The sequence below is a fragment of the Salmo salar genome, chromosome 19 (assembly GCF_965601325.2).
Source record: "Salmo salar chromosome 19, fSalSal1, whole genome shotgun sequence".
NCBI classification, from domain to species: domain Eukaryota; kingdom Metazoa; phylum Chordata; class Actinopteri; order Salmoniformes; family Salmonidae; genus Salmo; species Salmo salar.
Genome location: NC_138309.1, coordinates 79,416,932 through 79,436,771, shown reverse-complemented (window position 1 = coordinate 79,436,771; position 19,840 = coordinate 79,416,932). Strand labels below are relative to the sequence as shown.

At 44.6% G+C, this 19,840-nt stretch overlaps 1 protein-coding gene across 10 annotated transcripts in view; it reads left to right on the top strand.

Moving 5' to 3' along the window:
• Window positions 1-14,734: 14,734 nt before the first annotated feature.
• Window positions 14,735-19,840, top strand: part of LOC106579657 (receptor-type tyrosine-protein phosphatase mu) — a 283,633-nt gene continuing 278,527 nt past the window's right edge. For 6 of the 10 annotated variants that reach the window (XM_014159791.2, XM_082965987.1, XM_045702733.2 and 3 more), the window contains exon 1: window positions 14,736-15,268. In XM_014159791.2, the coding sequence (XP_014015266.1) occupies window positions 15,196-15,268 (73 nt within the window). In that variant the 5' untranslated portion in view covers window positions 14,736-15,195. Of the gene's footprint in view, window positions 15,269-19,840 lie in introns of all 10 variants that reach the window. The other 4 variants (XM_082965986.1, XM_014159789.2, XM_014159785.2 and 1 more) reach the window with 1 other exon arrangement.

The following is a 19,840-nucleotide window of genomic DNA, read 5'->3' as shown; positions in this document are numbered from 1 at the left end:
TCTTTCCACTGGGATTCTCTGCCTCTAACCCTTTTACAGAGGATGAGTCACTGGCCTACTGGTGTTCTTCCATGCCGTCCATGGGAGGGGTGCGTCACTTGAGTGGGTTGAGTCACTGACGTGGTCTTCCTGTCTGGGTTGGCGCCCCCCCCCCCCCCCCTTGGGTTGTGCCATGGCGGAGATCGTTGTGGGCTATACTCGGCCTTGTCTTAGGACGGTAAGTTGGTGGTTGGAGACATCCCTCTAGTGGTGTGGGGGCTGTGCTTTGGCAAAGTGGGTGGGGTTATATCCTGCCTGTTTGGCCCTGTCCGGGGGTATCATCGGATGGGGCCACAGTGTCTTCTGATCCCTCCTGTCTCAGCCTCCAGTATTTATGCTGCAGTAGTTTATGTGTCGGGGGGCTAGGGTCAGTCTGTTACATCTGGAGTATTTCTCTTGTCTTATCCGGTGTCCTGTGTGTATTTAAATATGCTCTCTCTAATTCTCTCTTTCTCTCTTTCTGTCTTTCTCTCGGAGGACCTGAGCCCTAGGACCATGCCTCAGGACTACCTGGTATGATGACTCCTTGCTGTCCCCAGTCCACCTGGCCGTGCTGCTGCTCCAGTTTCAACTGTTCTGCCTGCGGCTATGGAACCCTGACCTGTTCACCGGACGTGCTTGTTGCACCCTCGACAACTACTATGATTATTATTATTTGATCATGCTGGTCATTTATGAACATTTTAACATTTTAACATTTTGACCATGTTCTGTTATAATATCCACCCTGCACAGCCAGAAGAGGACTGGCCACCCCTCATAGCCTGGTTCCTCTCTAGGTTTCTTCCTAGGTTTTTGGCCTTTCTAGGGAGTTTTTCCTAGGGAGTTTTTCCTAGCCACCGTGCTTCTTTCACATGCTTTGCTTGCTGTTTGGGGTTTTAGGCTGGGTTTCTGTACAGCACTTTGAGAATATCAGCTGATGTACGAAGGGCTATATAAAAATAAATTTGATTTGATTTGATTTGATTTGATTATTTAGAGTGGCATTGTATAAAGTGACTAGTTTATTAAAGTGGCCAGTCTGATGGCCTTGAGATAGAAACTGTTTTTCAGTCTCTCGGTCCAAGCTTTGATGCACCTGTACTGACCTCGCCTTCTGGATGGTAGCGGTGTGAACAGGCAGTGGCTCGGGTGGTTGTTGAGCTTGATGATCTTTTTGGCCTTCCTGTGACATCGGGTGCTGTAGGTGTCATGGAGGGCAGGTAGTTTGCCCTCGGTGATGCGTTGTGCAGACCTCACCACCCTCTGGAGAGCCTTGCGGTTGAGGGTGGCGCAGTTGCCGTACCAGGCGGGGATACAGCCCGCCAGGATGCTCTCGATTGTGCTTCTGTAAAAGTTTGTCAGGGTTTTGGGTGACAAGCCAAATTTCTTCAGCCTCCTGTGGTTGAAGAGTTGCTGTCTGTCTGAGTGGACCATTTCAGTTTGTCTGTGATGTGGGTACAACATCTCCAATGCACTTCTTTATAAACACACTCACCGAGTCAGCGTATTGGTCGATGTTGTATTCAGAGGCTGACCGGAACATATTCCTGTCCACGTGATCAAATCAATCTTGAAGCGTGGTTTCCGATTGGTTGGACCAGCGTTGAATGGTTCTCGTCACTGGTACATCCTGTTTGAGTTCCTGCCTATCAGACGGAAGGAGCAAGATGCCGTCGTGGTCGGATTTGCCGAAGGGAGGGCGGGGGAGGGCTTTGTATGCATCGCAGAAGTTAGAGTAGCAGTGGTCGAGGGTACTGCGCATGCACGTAGCCCAATCAATATGCTAGTAGAATTTAGGTAGCCTTGTTCTCAAATTTGCTTTGTTAAAATCACCAGCTACAATAAATGCAGCCTCGGGATGTATGATTTCCAGTTTGCATATAGTCCAGTGAAGTTCCTTGATGGCCGTCTTGGTGTCTGCTTGAGGGGGAATGTAGACAGCTGTGACTATAACTGACGAGACGTATCTTGGCAGGTAAAATGGCCAGCATTTGATTGTAAGGAATTCTAGATCGGGTGAGCAGAAGGACTTGAGTTCCTGTATGTTGTTATGATTACACCATGAGCCATTAATCATAAAGCATACACCCTCGCCCTTCCTCTTCCCAGAGAGGTGTTTATCTCTGTCGGCACGATGCATGGAGAAGCCCGGTGGCTGTACCGATTCCGACAACATATCCCAAGAGAGCCATGCTTTCGTGAAACAGAGAATGTTACAATCTCTGATGTCTCTCTGGAAGACAACCCTTGCTCGAATTTTGTCTACCTTGTTGTCAAGAGACTGGACATTGGCTAATAGTATATTCGGAAGTGGTGGGCGATGTGCACGTCTATGGAGCCTGGCCAGGTGGCCGCTTCGTCTGCCCCTTCTGCGGCGTCGTTGTTTTGGGTCAACTACTGGAATTAGATCCATTGTCCTGGGTGGTGGTCCAAACAGAGGATCCGCTTCGGGAAAGTCGTATTCCTGGTCGTAATGTTGGTAAGTTCACGTTTCTCTTATATCCAATAGTTCTTCCCGGCTGTATGTAATGAGACTTAAGATTTCCTGGGGTAACAATGTAAGAAATAATACATAAAAAAACTAAATACTGCATAGTTTCCTAAGAACTCGAAGCGAGGAGAACATCTCTGTCGGCACCATCTAGCTGGATATTATTCCCTAAAGATTTCCACCTATTCCTCCTTTCCCCTCGAATCCCCTGCCAGTCTTTTGTCAACAATATCTTGCTGGATAATCTGTAACCCTCACTACATTTGTTGTCACTGTCACACGTACTGCTACAGTATCATCCATTGTAGACAAGTCCAAACACGTCTACCACTGTACTGCACTGGATGACTTCATCTTAATGCCATGCGATGTGTTGGTTGAAACTCTCAACACCTTTCTGACTCCTCCTCTGCCCTCTAAAGAAAGGCAAAGCGTGAATTTGACATTTGCAGTGTGTTGTACAAGCCTGGACAAATTCACATGCCCTCCCATTCCTCTCCTTCTGCTCCTCTCTCCCTCTCCTCCTCTTCTCCTTCTCCTCTCTCCTTCTCCTCCTCCCTCTCTTCCTCTCCTCAGGCCCCGTTTCCTTGTCTCTTTCTCTACTCCTCCTCTTCCCTTCTCTTCCTCAGGCCTGGTGTCTTCCGCCTCCTCTCTCCTCCTCCTCCCTTCCCCGCTCCCCCTCCTCCTTCTCCTCCTCCTCTCTAAGTCTCCTCCTCCTTCTCTCACTCTCCTCTCTCCCTCTCTCTCTCATCCTCTCTCCCTCTCTCTCCCTCTCTCCCCCTCTCCTGCTTGCTCCCTCTCCTCCTCCTCTCTCTCCTCCTTCTCCTCTCTCCCTCTCTTGCTTCTCCTCCTCCTCGTGTCCTCCAGCCCCTGAGAGAAGAATGAAGAGATTCCATTGTGTTCCTGTTCTTATCTAGTGGCCTTACAGAAGGTTATACAGACAGTTCCATCCCATTCTGGGTGATTGCAACACACTCAAGTCCTCCTTATAGTTCAGTGCCCTTTGTCCTGCTCCCTCCTCGGTAGCCTGCACCTGGGAACCAGCTTTTCTCCTGGGATGTGGCTTGTATTGTTTCCAGGAAGACGGGTGGGGTTGAGGGGTGAGAGAGGGGGGAGTAGGGGGGCAATTATCTATGTTCTCTCCCTGGATGAAGAGAGAAATAAAAAGATTCTCCTGGCTTGCTCTCTTCTCTCCCTCTCTCTTTATTCACTATCTCTTTCTCTCCTTCCCTCCCTCTCTCTTTATTCACTATCTCGTTCTCTGTCTCTTGTTCCCTCTGATTAAACCACTTTATCTTGGTCAGCTCTGTGTTCCGTTGTCCTGAAGGAGCAGACCTGGTTAGTAACCTCTTCTCTTCTCCTTCTTTCGCTCTCTCTTTCACTCTCTTTCTTCCGGTTCATTCCATGCTTTGCCTCCAGTTCCAAAGCCATGCCAGCACCCATTTGTTATTGCGTTTAGGACTAATAGAAGTCTGCTATGCAGTAAAGAGACTGCATGCTTCAGTAACTTCATGTCTGGTTTGGGTAATCAAAACCGCATAACATACAGCTGCAACACACACTGTTAATAACATCATTCGTTTAACCAAGAGTTCCTGGACATGGAATCTTAGCAAGCTTTTAATTTGCTGGAGACAATTTCAAATCGTAGGAAGCATATTTTATGTCTTGTAATCACAAAAACATTTGGTAAAATATCTGAGAGGGATATCCCTCTCATCTTTTACATTAGCTGGCTACGTGTCTTGCATAAATTCATCCTAGCACAGCAGACTATGTGGCACAAAAGGTGAGAACTACGCCCCCTTGTGGTAAGATTTCCGTATGGCCAAATTACCGAAAGTGACAACTTTACCTGTGTTAACTAGATTACTAATTAGTCTTCTAGGGAAACAAGTTATGACGGAAGAAAAGCTGCATGTATTATAGTTGACAAACAATGGCCTAACAAAATGTCAGAAATCATAATATGGCTTTCCAAATGTCGGAAATTAAAAGCAGAAATGCATCTAAATGAAGGGTGAAAGTATCCTAAACCAGCAGAATATAAATTCCAGTACAAAGTATCATCCAAAACAAATTATTATGGAATTATTACGGTGGATCAAATTGCGCATGTAGCCTACTTTTTGAAGTGATTTGTTTGACAATCAGATGAAAAAAATCATCACACAATATCCATGATATACGAACCTGAGCCTGCACTGACCACAGTAAATGGGATAAGGTGTTTACATGCCACAGTATCCCGTCTAAAATTAGCATACAAGCTTTTTTGCGTTATTATAAGCAGAATACTTGAGTATCCCGACTAATAACAGGATATTGGTGTTTATGTGAATGTAGTCAATGACCTTGCCACGGAGAACCAAGAACATCACAAAATATTTCCCTTACAAACCAGCACCTTCGTCCATCCATGTTTTCAGGCTACCCTGAAAGATCGGAGCCATTATCACATCTTTTTACATGTTCACACACACACTTGTCTACAACCATTTAACGTACAGTATCTCCTTTCGGACGTTTTCTGGCCTCAACCGTCAAGGCAGGCTTTAATCTTGATTTAATCTTGTCTGCATATTTACATTCTAATTTGCATGGAATATAAATCATTCAAAACAGACCCTAAGCGTACTGGAATGACATCATTCCTTTCAGGAACTTGATCTGGTTTCTCTGGAACTCACTGGCTGAACACTGACTGTTTCTCCAGTTAATGTATGATATGTCTGGGTAAAACTCTGCTACTGTGAGCTACTGATTCACCAGGAAATGCATCACTTACTTGGCTTTTGTCGCACATGAGCCCTGAATCCTATGTGGGAGGTATTTATTTATTTTATTTAACCAGGTTTGTTGATTGAGAACACATTCTCATTTCCAGCAGTCTGAACAACCTGGGGAATAGTTACAGAGGAGAGGAGGGGGGGATGAATAAGCTGGGGATGATTAGGTGGCCATGATGGTATGAGGGTCAGATTGGGAATTTAGCCAGAACCCCAGGGTTAACACCCCTACTCTTACGATAAGTGCCATGGGATCTTTAGTGATCACAGAGAGTTAGGTCACTAGTTTAACGTCCCAACCCGAAAGACGGCACCCTACACAGGGCAATGTCCCCAATCACTGCCCTGGGGCATTGGGTTACAGATCATTTTTTAGACCAAAAGAAAGGGCTCTCGAGTGGCGCAGTGGTCTAAAGCACTGCATCTCAGTGCTAGAGGTGTCACTACAGACCTGGTTAGATTCCAGGCTGTATCACAACCGGCTGTGATTCAGAGTCCCATAGGGCAGTGCACAATTGGCCCAGGGTCGTCCGTGTTAGGGCTTGGCCGGGATAGACCGTCATTGTAAATAAGAATTTGTTCTTAACTGACTTGTCCAGTTAAATAAAAAAGCATGCTTCCTACTGACCTTCCAGCTGCATCTGGTTTCCCATCCAGGGACTGACCAGGACCAACACTGCTCCCATCCAGGGACTGACCAGGACCAACCCTGCTCCCATCCAGGGACTGACCAGGACCAACACTGCTCCCATCCAGGGACTGACCAGGACCAACCCTGCTCCCATCCAGGGACTGACCAGGACCAACCCTGCTCCCATCCAGCGACTGACCAGGACCAACCCTGCGCCCATCCAGGGACTGACCAGGACCAACCCTGCTCCCATCCAGCGACTGACCAGGACCAACCTTGCGCCCATCCAGGGACTGACCAGGACCAACCCTGCTCCCATCCAGGGACTGACCAGGACCAACCCTGCTCCCATCCAGGGACTGACCAGGACCAACTCTGCTCTCATCCAGGGACTGACCAGGACCAACCCTGCTCCCATCCAGGGACTGACCAGGACCAACCCTGCTCCCATCCAGGGACTGACCAGGACCAACCCTGCGCCCATCCAGGGACTGACCAGGACCAACCCTGCTTAGCTTCAGAGCCAAGCCAGCAGTGGGATGCAGGGTGGGATGCTGCTGGCAGGTTATGGTGGGATACAAGAGGGGGTAATAAAATGTGTGTTCATTATGCATCAATAGGAAGAACACGGACTGAAACAAGAGGGAGGAACAATCTGAATTCGTCCAATTCTCATTTTCTGCGGCAATACGCTTGAAAACATTTTCTGTTTCATGTTCAGTATGGCACACAATAGCAAAATGTTTTACAAAATTATTTAAATCTGTGTTCTTATTGGAAAAGATCCAGTGGTAATGCCCTGATCCAAAACATTTTCCAACTGCTGAACAAGACCTCATCTTGAGGGCTGACATAAATCCCTTTAGTATCTCCATGAACCAACATAATTTCCTCACAATGGTTTTACATGATAAGGAAGTGCTATTATGTCACCTTGAATTCAGATATTGTAACTTGACGGTCAGATATCCACTGTATCCACAATTTGTACAGATATCCATGTAGGAATCCACAGTGATGAAATTGTCTGAAAATTATAGTCAATTCCATCTTCTTACTCGTCCTTGTCATTACAGATTTTCATGTGTCCGGAGCTCACTCTCATTCTCCAATGTCTGAGTCTGACAGATCTCTCACTTTGTATCCAGAGGACATTTTAGTATTGATTTACAACACCAAGGGGAGTCAATGTTCTTCATCCGGAGACTACATAATTACATATGAAAATGTCACGGCATTGTGCCCCTGAACAATGTTGAAGTAGGTAACCAGGATGACTAGGGTTTAAGCTGCGAATCACGCTATTCCTTCCTGCCTGCCTGGCCAGAAAACTTTCTCAAGGACAAGATTGCATAACCAAGCAGTTTAAAACACCAATCCCAAAACAACATAATGACGTTTTCATTTCTCATCGGCCACTTGCACAGGAGGCACAATCAGGAATGTGCAGGAGGAGACTGTGGCCCTATTCCAATCCCTTTAAATCTACCATTAGTTCCTTCTTTCCTTGAGGAAATTGGGAGAAAAGCAATGGGGTGAAAACCCAAGTAGCTGAAAGAGGGATTCAAACAGGGCTTTTCACTTGCTCTAGCATACACAAGCCCGACTCATTTAGCTGTAATGTTCCCCTATTCTACATCAATTCCCCAGCAGAATTTCAACAAGCTGCCATTTACAGTGGCGCTTTTCTGATGGAGAGCCTATCTCTGTATGATGCCTACAGTCTAACCACACATCAGAGCTCATAAAAAAAGTACATTTTACTACAATGAACCCGGAACGAAGTCAGAGTTGCCTTTTATTGTGTCCTTGTTTGAGATGGTGTCAGTTTAGCCTGTCTCTGCTCCTCCTTTACCACACGATACCTGGTCTCATCATTTCACACGGTGTGTCAATTATGAAGAAAAGTTGGTTCCACATCAGTGGAGCTAGTAGCTACACAAGGAAATGTTTTTCTTCTGCATTGCTCTATAACTCTGCGGATGACAGAAACAGATGTGCTGTACTGTATCTGTCCTTCTGAACAAGTAAGATGCAACCACATGTAGTGGGGTCCAGGGAGGGAGCAAACAGCCTTAGTTGAATGGGGCACTTTGTGTATTCTGATGCAGTCCAAGTCCATGCATTTCCACCACCCTAGGATGTGCTTCAGCCATGCCCATGTATTTCCCATGTGTCTAGTTCAGGGTTTCTGAAACTCGGTCCTCGGGACCCAATGTTTCGTTTTTTTCCCCGCTAGTACTGCACAGCTGATTCAAATAATCAACTAATCCTCAGCTGTGTAGTGTTGGGGCAAAAACCAAAACGTGCACCCCTTGGGGTCCCTAGGACCGAGTTTGGGAAACGCTGGTCTAGGTACTGAAGCCATGTCGACTGAGTGCACAAACATTAGGAACACCTTCCTTATATTCAGTTGCACCCCCTTTTGCCCTCAGAATAGTCTCAATTCAACGGCGCATGAACTCTACAAGGTGTCGAAAGCGTTCCACAGGGATGCTGGCCCATTTTGACTCCAATGCTTCCCACAGTTGTGTCAAGTTGGCTGGATGTCCTTTGGATGGTGGACCATTCTTGATACACACGGGAAACTGTTGAGCGTGAAAAACCCGGCAGCATTGCAGTTCTTGACACACTCAAACCGGTGCGCCTGGCACTACCATACCCCATTCAAAGGCAATTCAATATTTTGTCTTGCCCATTCACCCTCTGAATGGCATACATACATGATCCATTCCTTCTTCTTCTTCTGGGTTTAATGGCCATTGGCATCCATTACGTTGCATTACCGCCTCCAACTGGACTATAATATAAATCCATTATACTTTGTGATACAAAACGGGAAAGGGGAAAAGGAATTTAAAAAATATATATTCACTACGGGTCAACATTTTAGAACACCTACTCATTCAAGGGTTTTACTTAATTTTGACTATTTTCTACATTGTAGAATAATAGTGAAGACATCAAGACTATGATATAACACATATGGAATCATGTAGTAAACAAAAAAGTGTTAAATATATTTTAGATTTGAGATTCTTCAAATAGCCACACTTTGCCTTGAAGACAGCTTTGCACACTCTTGGCATGTTCTTCACGCATGGGCATAGGTTAGCCTATAAACTATATAAACATTCTACTCAGACGTTTGATATTTGCAAATCATGCTATCTATATTGTAAATCATTGAAATTAGAATTGTTTGTTGTCGCCGTTAAAGTTCCAATACAGTCGTTTTTATCTCATTATCAAATAATTTATATGATTGTTTTCAAAAAGCTCTTACACAAAAAGGGCATCATCATAATTTTCACAATTTCACAGTATTTATCCCAACTCATACTGTGGGAAATATTTGTAAAACACAGGAAATCACGTTTTTGAACGCACTGGGCCTTTTTCACTGGGCCTTTAAACGGCCTTCAAATGGGCGACAGATGGACTTGCTTTTAGAGCATTGTGCCAGTAACTGAAAGGTCTCTGGTTTGAATATGCTATTGTGTAAGGGGGACATTTGTGAACAGTTTGGAATTTATACTGTTTTACAGTTTTCATTGGCTATTTTCATCATAATTCACTTTGATTATAGTAGGCTACCTGACACTTTCAAGCCTCTGTCCTATTGAATGGCATCTTTCAAGCCTGCTGGGCCAACCTTACTTAGTCGTTGTTTGACCAGGGAAGTTAGCAAATAAATCCTGTGTACAGAATCGCACAGACTTGATTATGACATCTTGTAGGCATTGCTCTGCCATTAGGGGGCGTGTTCCTCCGTCCAGGTGTTGCTCTGTCATTGGGGGGGCGTGTTCCTCCCGTCCAGTGAATTATGATGAAAATAGCTAATGAAAAATAGTATAAATTCCAAACTGTTCACAAATGTCCCCCTTACACAATAGCATATTCAAACCAGAGACCTTTCAGTTACTGGCACAATGCTCTAAAAGCAAGTCCATCTGTCGCCCATTTGAAGGCCGTTTAAAGGCCCAGTGCAAAAGGCGGTCCAGGCGTTGCTCTGCCATGGGGGGCGTGTTCCTCCGTCCAGGCGTTGCTCTGCCATGGGGGGCGTGTTCCTCCGTCCAGGCGTTGCTCTGCCATGGGGGGCGTGTTCCTCCGTCCAGGCGTTGCTCTGCCATGGGGGGGCGTGTTCCTCCGTCCAGGCGTTGCTCTGCCATGGGGGGGCGTGTTCCTCCGTCCAGGTGTTTCTCTGCCATTGGGGGGCGTGTTCCTCCGTCCAGGCGTTGCTCTGTCATTGGGGGGCGTGTTCCTCCGTCCAGGCGTTGCTCTGCCATGGGGGGCGTGTTCCTCCGTCCAGGCGTTGCTCTGCCATGGGGGGCGTGTTCCTCCGTCCAGGCGTTGCTCTGCCATGGGGGGGCGTGTTCCTCCGTCCAGGCGTTGCTCTGCCATGGGGGGCGTGTTCCTCCGTCCAGGCGTTGCTCTGCCATGGGGGGCGTGTTCCTCCGTCCAGGCGTTGCTCTGCCATGGGGGGGGCGTGTTCCTCCGTCCAGGCGTTGCTCTGCCATGGGGGGGCGTGTTCCTCCGTCCAGGTGTTTCTCTGCCATTGGGGGGCGTGTTCCTCCGTCCAGGCGTTGCTCTGTCATTGGGGGGCGTGTTCCTCCGTCCAGGCATTGCTCTGCCATGGGGGGGCGTGTTCCTCCGTCCAGGCGTTGCTCTGCCATGGGGGGGGGGCGTGTTCCTCCGTCCAGGCGTTGCTCTGCCATTGGGGGGCGTGTTCCTCCGTCCAGGCGTTGCTCTGTCATTGGGGGGCGTGTTCCTCCGTCCAGGCATTGCTCTGCCATGGGGGGGCGTGTTCCTCCGTCCAGGCGTTGCTCTGCCATGGGGGGGCGTGTTCCTCCGTCCAGGCGTTGCTCTGCCATTGGGGGGCGTGTTCCTCCGTCCAGGCGTTGCTCTGTCATTGGGGGGCGTGTTCCTCCGTCCAGGCGTTGCTCTGCCATTGGGGGGCGTGTTCCTCCGTCCAGGCGTTGCTCTGTCATTGGGGGGCGTGTTCCTCCGTCCAGGCATTGCTCTGTCATGGGGGGGCGTGTTCCTCCTTCCAGGCGTTGCTCTGTCATTGGGGGGGAGGGGGGGGGGGGGGGGGGGGGCGTTTGGGTGATGCATGGGTGATGCATTGGGTGATGGGTGCAAAGCAGGGGGACGTGACCCTTTTCTGATGAATGAGATGAAATGCACCACTAACAAGTAGGATAACATTCTGTCATCTAAAGGCAGTTTAAGGGCCTTTACTCTAAATAATTTGAAAACCTATATACACTACCGTTCAAAAGTTTGGGGTCACTTAGATATGTCCTTGTTTTTGAAAGAAAAGCACATTTTTTGCCCCTTTAAAATAACATCAAATTGATCAGAAATACAGTGTAGACATTGTTAATGTTGTAAATGACTATTGCAGCTGGAAACGGCCGATTTTTTAATGGAATATCTACATAGGCGTACAGAGGCCCATTATCAGCAACCATCACTCCTGTGTTCCAATGGCACGTTGTGTTAGCTAATCCATGTTTATCATTTTAAAAGGCTAATTGATCATTAGAAACCCCTTTTGCAATTATGTTAGCACAGCTGAAAATGGTTGTGCTGATTAAAGAAGCAATAAAACTGTCCTTCTTTAGACTATTTTAGTGTCTGGAGCATCAGCATTTGTGGATTTGATTACATGCTCAAAATGGCCAGAAACAAAGCACTTTCTTCTGAAACTCATCATGGTTCACATTGCTCTCACCATAGCAGTGAGGAGAGCAGTGACTGACTACCCTTTGATGTCAGACAATTGGACAAAGGAGATCAAATGTGGCATAGTTTACAATTAGGGTTGAATGGCGGGAACCGGTTACCGAGATTTACTGCCCAAAACCACACCCTTTTCCCGGGATAAATGACTGCGAGAAACCGGTAAATTATAATAAATTATTTATATGAACTGTTAAATGATATGCAATGTCTAAATCTGGTTTCTCTACGGCCTCTGCATGATGAATCAACGCTCAGAGTGGGGACAGATAGGTCTACAGTGCATGCATTGTGAACTGTGTTCCATGCTGAGATGGGCTATCAGCTCATCATGGTAAATATTTTTATTGTGACAGGTTAGCCTACATTTGCTGGAGCATAGCCTCAGTGGCGGTTCTAGACCATTTCAACTGGGGGGTGGGGGGGCAAGCTGGGGCCAGTTGTACTGTTAGAGGGGCCAGTTACATTAGAAGTTATTGTTGTCATCGTTTTCTTCACTGCATTGCAGGCAAAAGACCATGTTCATAATCATCATCGTTGCCACTGTCTAATAATGGATGTAAAAAAAAGAATGATAGCAAAAATGTGTTATGTAAAAATGATTTCATACTCCACATTTAGAGGGGCCACAAGGGGGACTTTACCCATCTACATCTGGCTGTCGCGGGTCAACTTGTTCTTTAATTGTAATGATTAGTTTTGTTTTTTAGCAGCTCCAGAGTTTTAAAACCGCCTATCACTCGAATATCGTCGCTTTAAATCAGTGCATGTGCGAGCACTCACTTGCAGTCTTTCTGTTTTGCATACAAAATAGATAATCCTGTTCTAGATTGATATATACCCCTATATATAGATTTCCTAGTCTACCTTGTTCAGGTAATAATTTCAATGCAGTATTAGCCTTATATTTAGCTAATTATTGATAGGTTATGTTATGCATAATAAGCTTCTAACTTATAGCCTCTATCTCTTGCGCAATACGCAAGCACCTGTGCTCCGCTGGCCTCTCCTCTCCCATTTCTTATACCAGTAGACTATTCGTAGAGGGATGCAAACTATTTTTTGTTGAACGTTAAATACAGCAGCCAATATAACTCACGGGTAGTTTGAAAGAAGAGTGAAAGCGCAATGGCTGTAGGCTATAGCAGTTATTCATTCAGACCCATAACCATTCAATCTTCTTGAAGAGAAGTGAAAGCCTTCTGCATCTAATTCTAGTCCTATATTATTCAAGGATGTCATTAGAATGATGAAGATAAGGACAACAAAACTTATTTCATTTAACTGTTGAAGCAGGGTGGGAATGAAGCAACAATAGAGAGAGAAAGAGGAGGTAGGCTAATAACATTAGGGGAATTATTATGAAAGGTAGGCTATATATGCGTCAGCCTACTAATTATAAATAAGCCCTATTATATTTCAAAGTTAAAATCAAATTAGCTAGTCTATACACTTGTAACTTTGTAGGCCGCATGTGCTGCACCAGAATGGCATGTTCTCTTCTGCTTTATCATGGTTTGAACGATGTGCGTAATTCCAGTCCATATAATAGGCTACAGTATAATACAGTACAGTAATACAGTTCACACTCAAAAATATTAGCCTACTGGAGCTAGTTTCATTGATTTAGCCAAGAGAGCATATAGCTAGCTACATCTATGGGCTTTTATGTTTTTCTGTCGTGCGTAATGTGCAGTAGCCTATCATATATGTAGGCTATGTATTGCATAATGGCACAAACATTTGGGCTTTTTTTGGTTCATTAAATGTCGTTAATGGCTTTCCTGTGGCTCAGTTGGTAGAGCATGGTGTTTGCAACACCAGGGTTGTGGGTTCGATTCCCACGGGGGGCCAGTACAAAAAAAAAAATGCTTGTAATTAAAATGAAATGTATGAATTGTATGCAATCACTACTGTAAGTCGCTCTGGATAAGAGCGTCTGCTAAATGACTAAAATGTAAATGTAAAATGTAATGTAGGTTCTTATAGAATGTATTTAATATATGGCTCATCAGGCTCAGGTAACATCAGGTTAGAATTGTCATGCTGATCAAATCTCTAAACAAATCCAGACATGTTTATATGCAGCCCTCATCCTCCACATACAACACCCGTTCTGCCAGTCACATTCTGTTAAAGGTCCCCAAAGCACACACATCCCTGGGTCACTCGTCTTTTCAGTTCGCTGCAGCTAGCGACTGAAACGAGCTGCAACAAACATCAAACTGGACAGTTTTATCTCAATCTCTTCATTCAAAGACTCACTCATGGACACTGTTAGTGACAGTTGTGGCTGCTTTGTGTGATGTATTGTTGTCTCTACCTTCTTGACCTTTGTGCTGTTGTCTGTGCCCAATAATGTTTGTACCATGTTTTGTGCTGCTACCATGTTGTGTTGTTGTCATGTTGTGTTGCTACTATGTTGTTGTCATGTTGTGTTGCTACCATGTTGTGGTTCTACCATGCTGTGTTGTCATGTGTTGCTGCCTTGCTATGTTGTTGTCTTAGGTCTCTCTTTATGTAGTGTTGTGTTGTCTCTCTTGTTGTGATGTGTGTTTTGTCCTATATATTTTTATTACATTAATTGTATTTTAATCCCAGCCCGGGTCCCGACAGGAGGCCTTTTGGTAGGCCGTCATTGTAAATAAGAATTTGTTCTTAACTTAACTGACTTGCCTAGTTAAATAAATACAAATATATAACGCTTTTGAATGACACTTCCGGTCTTGGCGGGAAATACCGGTTTACCTGGGAAATTGATTTATTCTCAGACTGGAACATTTCTAAAATACCTGGAAAAATAATCATAACACCATAACAAGGTGGTCAGAGAAATTTTAGGTTAGTATATTTATTTGCATTGAGACAAAAAGCTCAAATTGCAGTTATGTTATGAAAAAGTCCCCCCTCCCTCAAAGAATAGTGCAATGCTATTAATGACATAAGAAACTCAATTAATTGTGAAGCAATATGATGACGCAAGGACGCTCAAATTCGGAGCCTAATTAGGAATCTTCATAGTTGACTTTAAAAATGATGCTCCTCCCTGTCTTTATCAACCACAGCTGTATCAAACCGGTCTGAAACAACAATCTGAAACTTTCACTCCACCGTTTAAAACATAGATATAGGCGAGAATAGAATAAACAAACCTATTTGCAAGTGAAGTGTCTATCGTTGCGTATTTCCATCAAGAATTGTATCAAATGTTGGATGAAAGTATGAAAGAGAACCAAAGTCACTCCATCTGAATACCGACAGCTCTTGGAGCGCGCGGTGTCTTGAGCTGCTCTGTGTTCGCTGTGACGTTAGTTTCCTCCTGGCAGCCAGCAAGTCACTACCGGAGCGGAGCCGCTTGAAAGATGCACAAGTAACCAAGTCGGGAAAGACAGACAGAGGAACACTCCCATTACCGGGCACGTTAGCTGTAAGAACTGAATATTTTCCTCTGTCAGAGCGGAAGAGTAGAATAGATTTTTACCCCGGAGCTGGGGGTTACGTTGCGATACTCTCCCGCAATGGAAAGACTTTTAACTTGTCTCATTGCCGCGGGAAGCTTATTCCTTACAGTTCGAGGAGAAGTATTCAAAGGTAAGGCTCGTCATTTATTGTGTAGTGTATTTTGTTTCTTGTGCAAAGACCTATTGATTTGAAGTAGCCTGATCTAGTAGGTTATAACGGGTGCGTCGCGCTCTCTGCAGAACAACGCATTCCGAAGTTGTCTGGAGGGCAGTCCTGTGCCTGTAGAAACCTACTACTACATCCAAGTTTTCAGCCCAGAGCCCCTGTATGTTACTTAGACTACAATTTCATTGTTTGCCAGAGAAATGAGCTGATGACGAGTTTGTATATGGTTGTTTTAATGTCCCCTTGTCCATCAGTAAATATATCTATTCAAGTAGTTCTAACAGACCAACGTGCCCCAGACCAGCTCATTTGAAACTTTTATAATGTAGTCAGCACTGTGGTACGCTATTTTACCAAATACAGTGTAGCAGAATGTCGAGATTCTCTTCCATTTTGGATTGTGGCTGTAGAATACTTTGGCAAAATTGCAATTATTTCTGTCATCCATAACCACTGTAGTTGCTGAAGAGTTTAATAGCTGTTAGGTGTCCCTTGACAGCCTATTTGGAGAGGGAAATGTTCTGTGCGCTACTTTGTATTTTTATTCTGATGCGGTCAATTTCAGGTCCATTTCAAGTTGGGTGACTGTCAGACTGACACCGACTTGTCTGAAAAGTTATGAAATCTTTGAAGACCTTATCAAAGCAAACCGTAACTTTTTATATATGCTAAACTATTTTAAGTAATCGAAGTCTAATAACCTAACTTCCTATTCCTGCTTCTTGAAATAGACTAGAATACCTATATTATTGTTGTGTCATTGCGTATTGGCAACACGCCTCAGTGAAGGGCAGTTGTGGAGAACTATATCTTATGGATTGTTATACAGATGATTTGGTATGATCTAAATTGATTGTGTTTTACTGGATGAGAGCTGCATTTCACATCTCAACTGTGGCTCATCTGAACTTCATTGGAAGCATGTAACTATGTATTTTATTAACAGCCTACCCCGTCCAAACTCGGGCCAATTGTGCACCGCCCTATGGGACTCCCAATCATGGCCAGATGTGATACAGCCTGGATTCGAACCAGGGACTGTAGTGACACCTACATAAAATGCCTTCGACCGCTGAGGATCATAAATTATTCATTAGGCCAACAAATACATCTGTTTTCCTTCAGTAATGCTACAACTGTGCATTCTTTTCTTAAAGTAGATGTAATAATGATACTCAATGGCACACAGGGCCGGACTACTGCTTTGGGGCCCTTGGGGTACCGACCCAAGAGTGTGTATGTGTATATATATATATAATATCATATTTTTTTTAGGACAACAGCATTTCAACATATTTTGTGATAATCTTGTGCTTTTAAAGTACATTTCTTGCAATTCTACACTTTTTGCCATGGGTGAAAGAGAAAAATGTGGTGTTTTTATAGCTAATTTCCTGCAATTCTAGATATGCTATCTGGGGCGGCCTCCCAACTCCGCCCCATAAAACAAACAAACTATTATTTGGTTAGAAGCCACCTGGCGGTTATGGGCTCTGGGGCATGTGCCCTGCATGCCTGTTAGGTATTCCGGCCCTGATCCCACATGTTAAGCATTGGTGTATTGTTTTTAGTTTTACATGGGAGGATGATGATGGTTGTTTAGTTCAATGTAATGAAAAGTGTTTTCGGTATTTGTCTGAAGAATGACATTTTAGCAAATGCATTGGTTGGTGCATTTTGCTTTCTTAGTCAAACATCTCTGAATGTGTTTAGCTGATTTTCCCCTAATGTGTTAGGCAAACTAACTGGCCTATTTACTCAAGTCTTTTTATAAAGTCTAATTTAAACAACTTTATATGGGGCTATATAAAGTTGTGATTAATTTTTAAAGTAGACTAAATAAAATCTTGAATAGGTGCAATTGAAGTAAGTTCTCACTCACATTTGTATTCTAATTGAATGAGCCAGACACGTCTATTATTGTAATTGTTTCCATCTACTTGTGCAAAAATGACATAATTGAATGTAATAAAAATGCACTTTTTGGCAGTATACCCATGCTATTTATCTACGTCAGTAACCAATGTGGGTTTTTTTTCAGTTCTGCATGTAAGTAGCCTATCTACTAGATTCTTGAATAAATGTGGGACTGCGAAACTGTCCCTATCTCTGCCTCTCAATGCCTTTACGTGTAATGCCTGATGGTGGCAGCATCGTACATACAGAACGCTCCACACAAGGGATCTCTTGAGGCTCAGGATTTGGTCCGCAACCTCATCCAATAACCTTTTCCTCCGCCACCAATATTAAAAAGCACAAACAGGCAAATATTTGCTAAACAAATTATTTATAATAGAATGTAAATAACTATTTTGTTTACTTGCCAAACAGGGAGTAACAAAGCAGTGATGGAATTACACATGCAAATTAAGAGCCTTTTTATTTAATGTAAAAATGATTGCTAACAAACTAATTAAAAAGTGGCTGCAGTTGTTGTTTTCCCAAAACGTTCAGTAGTTACAATCACATTGCCTGCATGCGTTCCTGATCCTTGGTGGCAACCATGCAAGGAGAGATTCATTTAAGGCAGTTGCATTGCAATTCCCTGCTTGCATCACTCAAGTTAGTTGTCTATGAGAAGTTAGACATAGGCTACCACACTTCACTTTTGTAGAAGCCCATAGACATGCACTGAATGTTACACGGTAGATCAGGCTACAGTACATGTCAGTCAAGGCAAACATATCATCAAAATGAGTATCTTGAAGAAGTGAAGTTGAATGGTTATTCTCTTGCTTTGCTGTAAGTAGGGCTAAATTGTTAAGAGATGAACATGATTGTTTGTAGCCTTTGCTCAGCTGAGCTTTGTGTTTGGACACCGCACAGGGCCTGGCTGGAGTGACCCTAATGCATTCTGGATTGCATTAGTGTGTCTTGTGTGACCATGAAACCCAGGATATCCTCTGGCTGTCCCAGATGGATGGATATCTCCCTGCACTGTTTCTTCCGTCCATTCACTGCTATATATATAGTTGATGTGCCGAGCTGCAGACCTTTTGTATACGCTGCATAATGCTCATGGTTCTTCTTCCTTGGACCTGGACCTGGCCACACAGCCTTTCTGTGGACTGTTGCTGTCTCTCGCCTCTTTTCAACTACCCACTCTAAAATAATTTGTCTTTAAGACAGACTCCCAGCACACGAGGTATAACCAGTCAAATAGCTCTCTATATAAACTGTAGTAGAGTTAGTGGTTGTTCACATACAGCCCAGACAGATGGAGCTCTGCTGGGCTATCTGCACCAGTGGAGAATGAAATTAAAATCTCCACAGCCATCCCAAGATGGAATAGTTGCCCTCATAATGATAACACACAGTAAGTAATTAACTGTTATTATTCATGTCCACTATTGTGTTTCTGTCATACATACCCAGCTCTTCTGACACAAAGAAAGTCTTCCATGAAATTGCAAAAATGTCCCCCCCCCCCTCCCCCCCCTCCTCACTGCAGAAAACCGAACAGGTTCAGGCAGTGCTTTCTCGTTTAACTTGGTTCTTCCATTTTGTGCCTAATGAACACTACCATAGCAGAAGTGAGGCGTCTTTATGCTCAGGCCAGGGAGGGCAAGGGGCCGGCCAGTGTTTTGGTTTAAAGTAATTGGGTATAGACAGTATAATTACCCATTAGATGTGACTCTGAAAGAGATGCTGAGCAAACAGGACCCTCTTTAATTAAACTCGGCCCTTCTGGAGTGTGGGGGTACAGCCGGACACACAGGGAAATGGGCAGGAAAACTCATGAATCAGCCAGCATGCCTATACAGTGAGGGCAATAGAGGCCAGGTGGTCCAGTCAGCGATTTGCACTGCATACCCGTCAGGTTTAATGAACTGCTGATATTAAAAGAAGCTCTCGCATGATTTACGTATTCATAATTCCTGATGGATAATGGGGTGTACTGAATTTCGCTAGAGGCCTTTGTAAGTGCGTGTGTCAGTCTAGGCGCTCAGGAAAACAGCTAATTAATTCACCAAGGACCACCCCTGCCCCACTTCCAAACCATCAGCATAGGGCCGCTACTGTTACTAGCATGTTGTTTCTTGGGGATAGGCTGTTTTTTTTGTTGTTCCTGCTTCCTTGCATGTTGTTTTTCTGGAAGAGGAACCAGGTTACAGGAAGGGGGGGCAGGTGAGTAGCCCACACTGCTGCAGATCCTCCCTCCTCCTCTCCCAGTCTCGCTGCCTTGGATATATGAGTATGACCGCAGGCAAATCTCTCCATTACTGTCATCCTGCATCTGTGGCAATGTGGAGTCGTCATTACGGGTCATTAACAGTTTGGGGCTACGGTGTTCTTCTCAGGCATGAGAGGAGTTAATTTTCCTCTGATCTAATTGTGACTAAAAGTCATTGTCATTCCTAAAGGAAGTTTGAGAAATGCACCCCCCGCCCCCCTTGACCCTACCCACCCAGAGGTTTTCTAAAGGAAATGGGGCCCACCTCTGCTTTAGCATGGCCTAAACATCAGGGAATGATTCAGTGTAGGTTATCAGCCTAGTATGTCTACTGCTGTGAAACCCTTGGATCCCCCTGAACC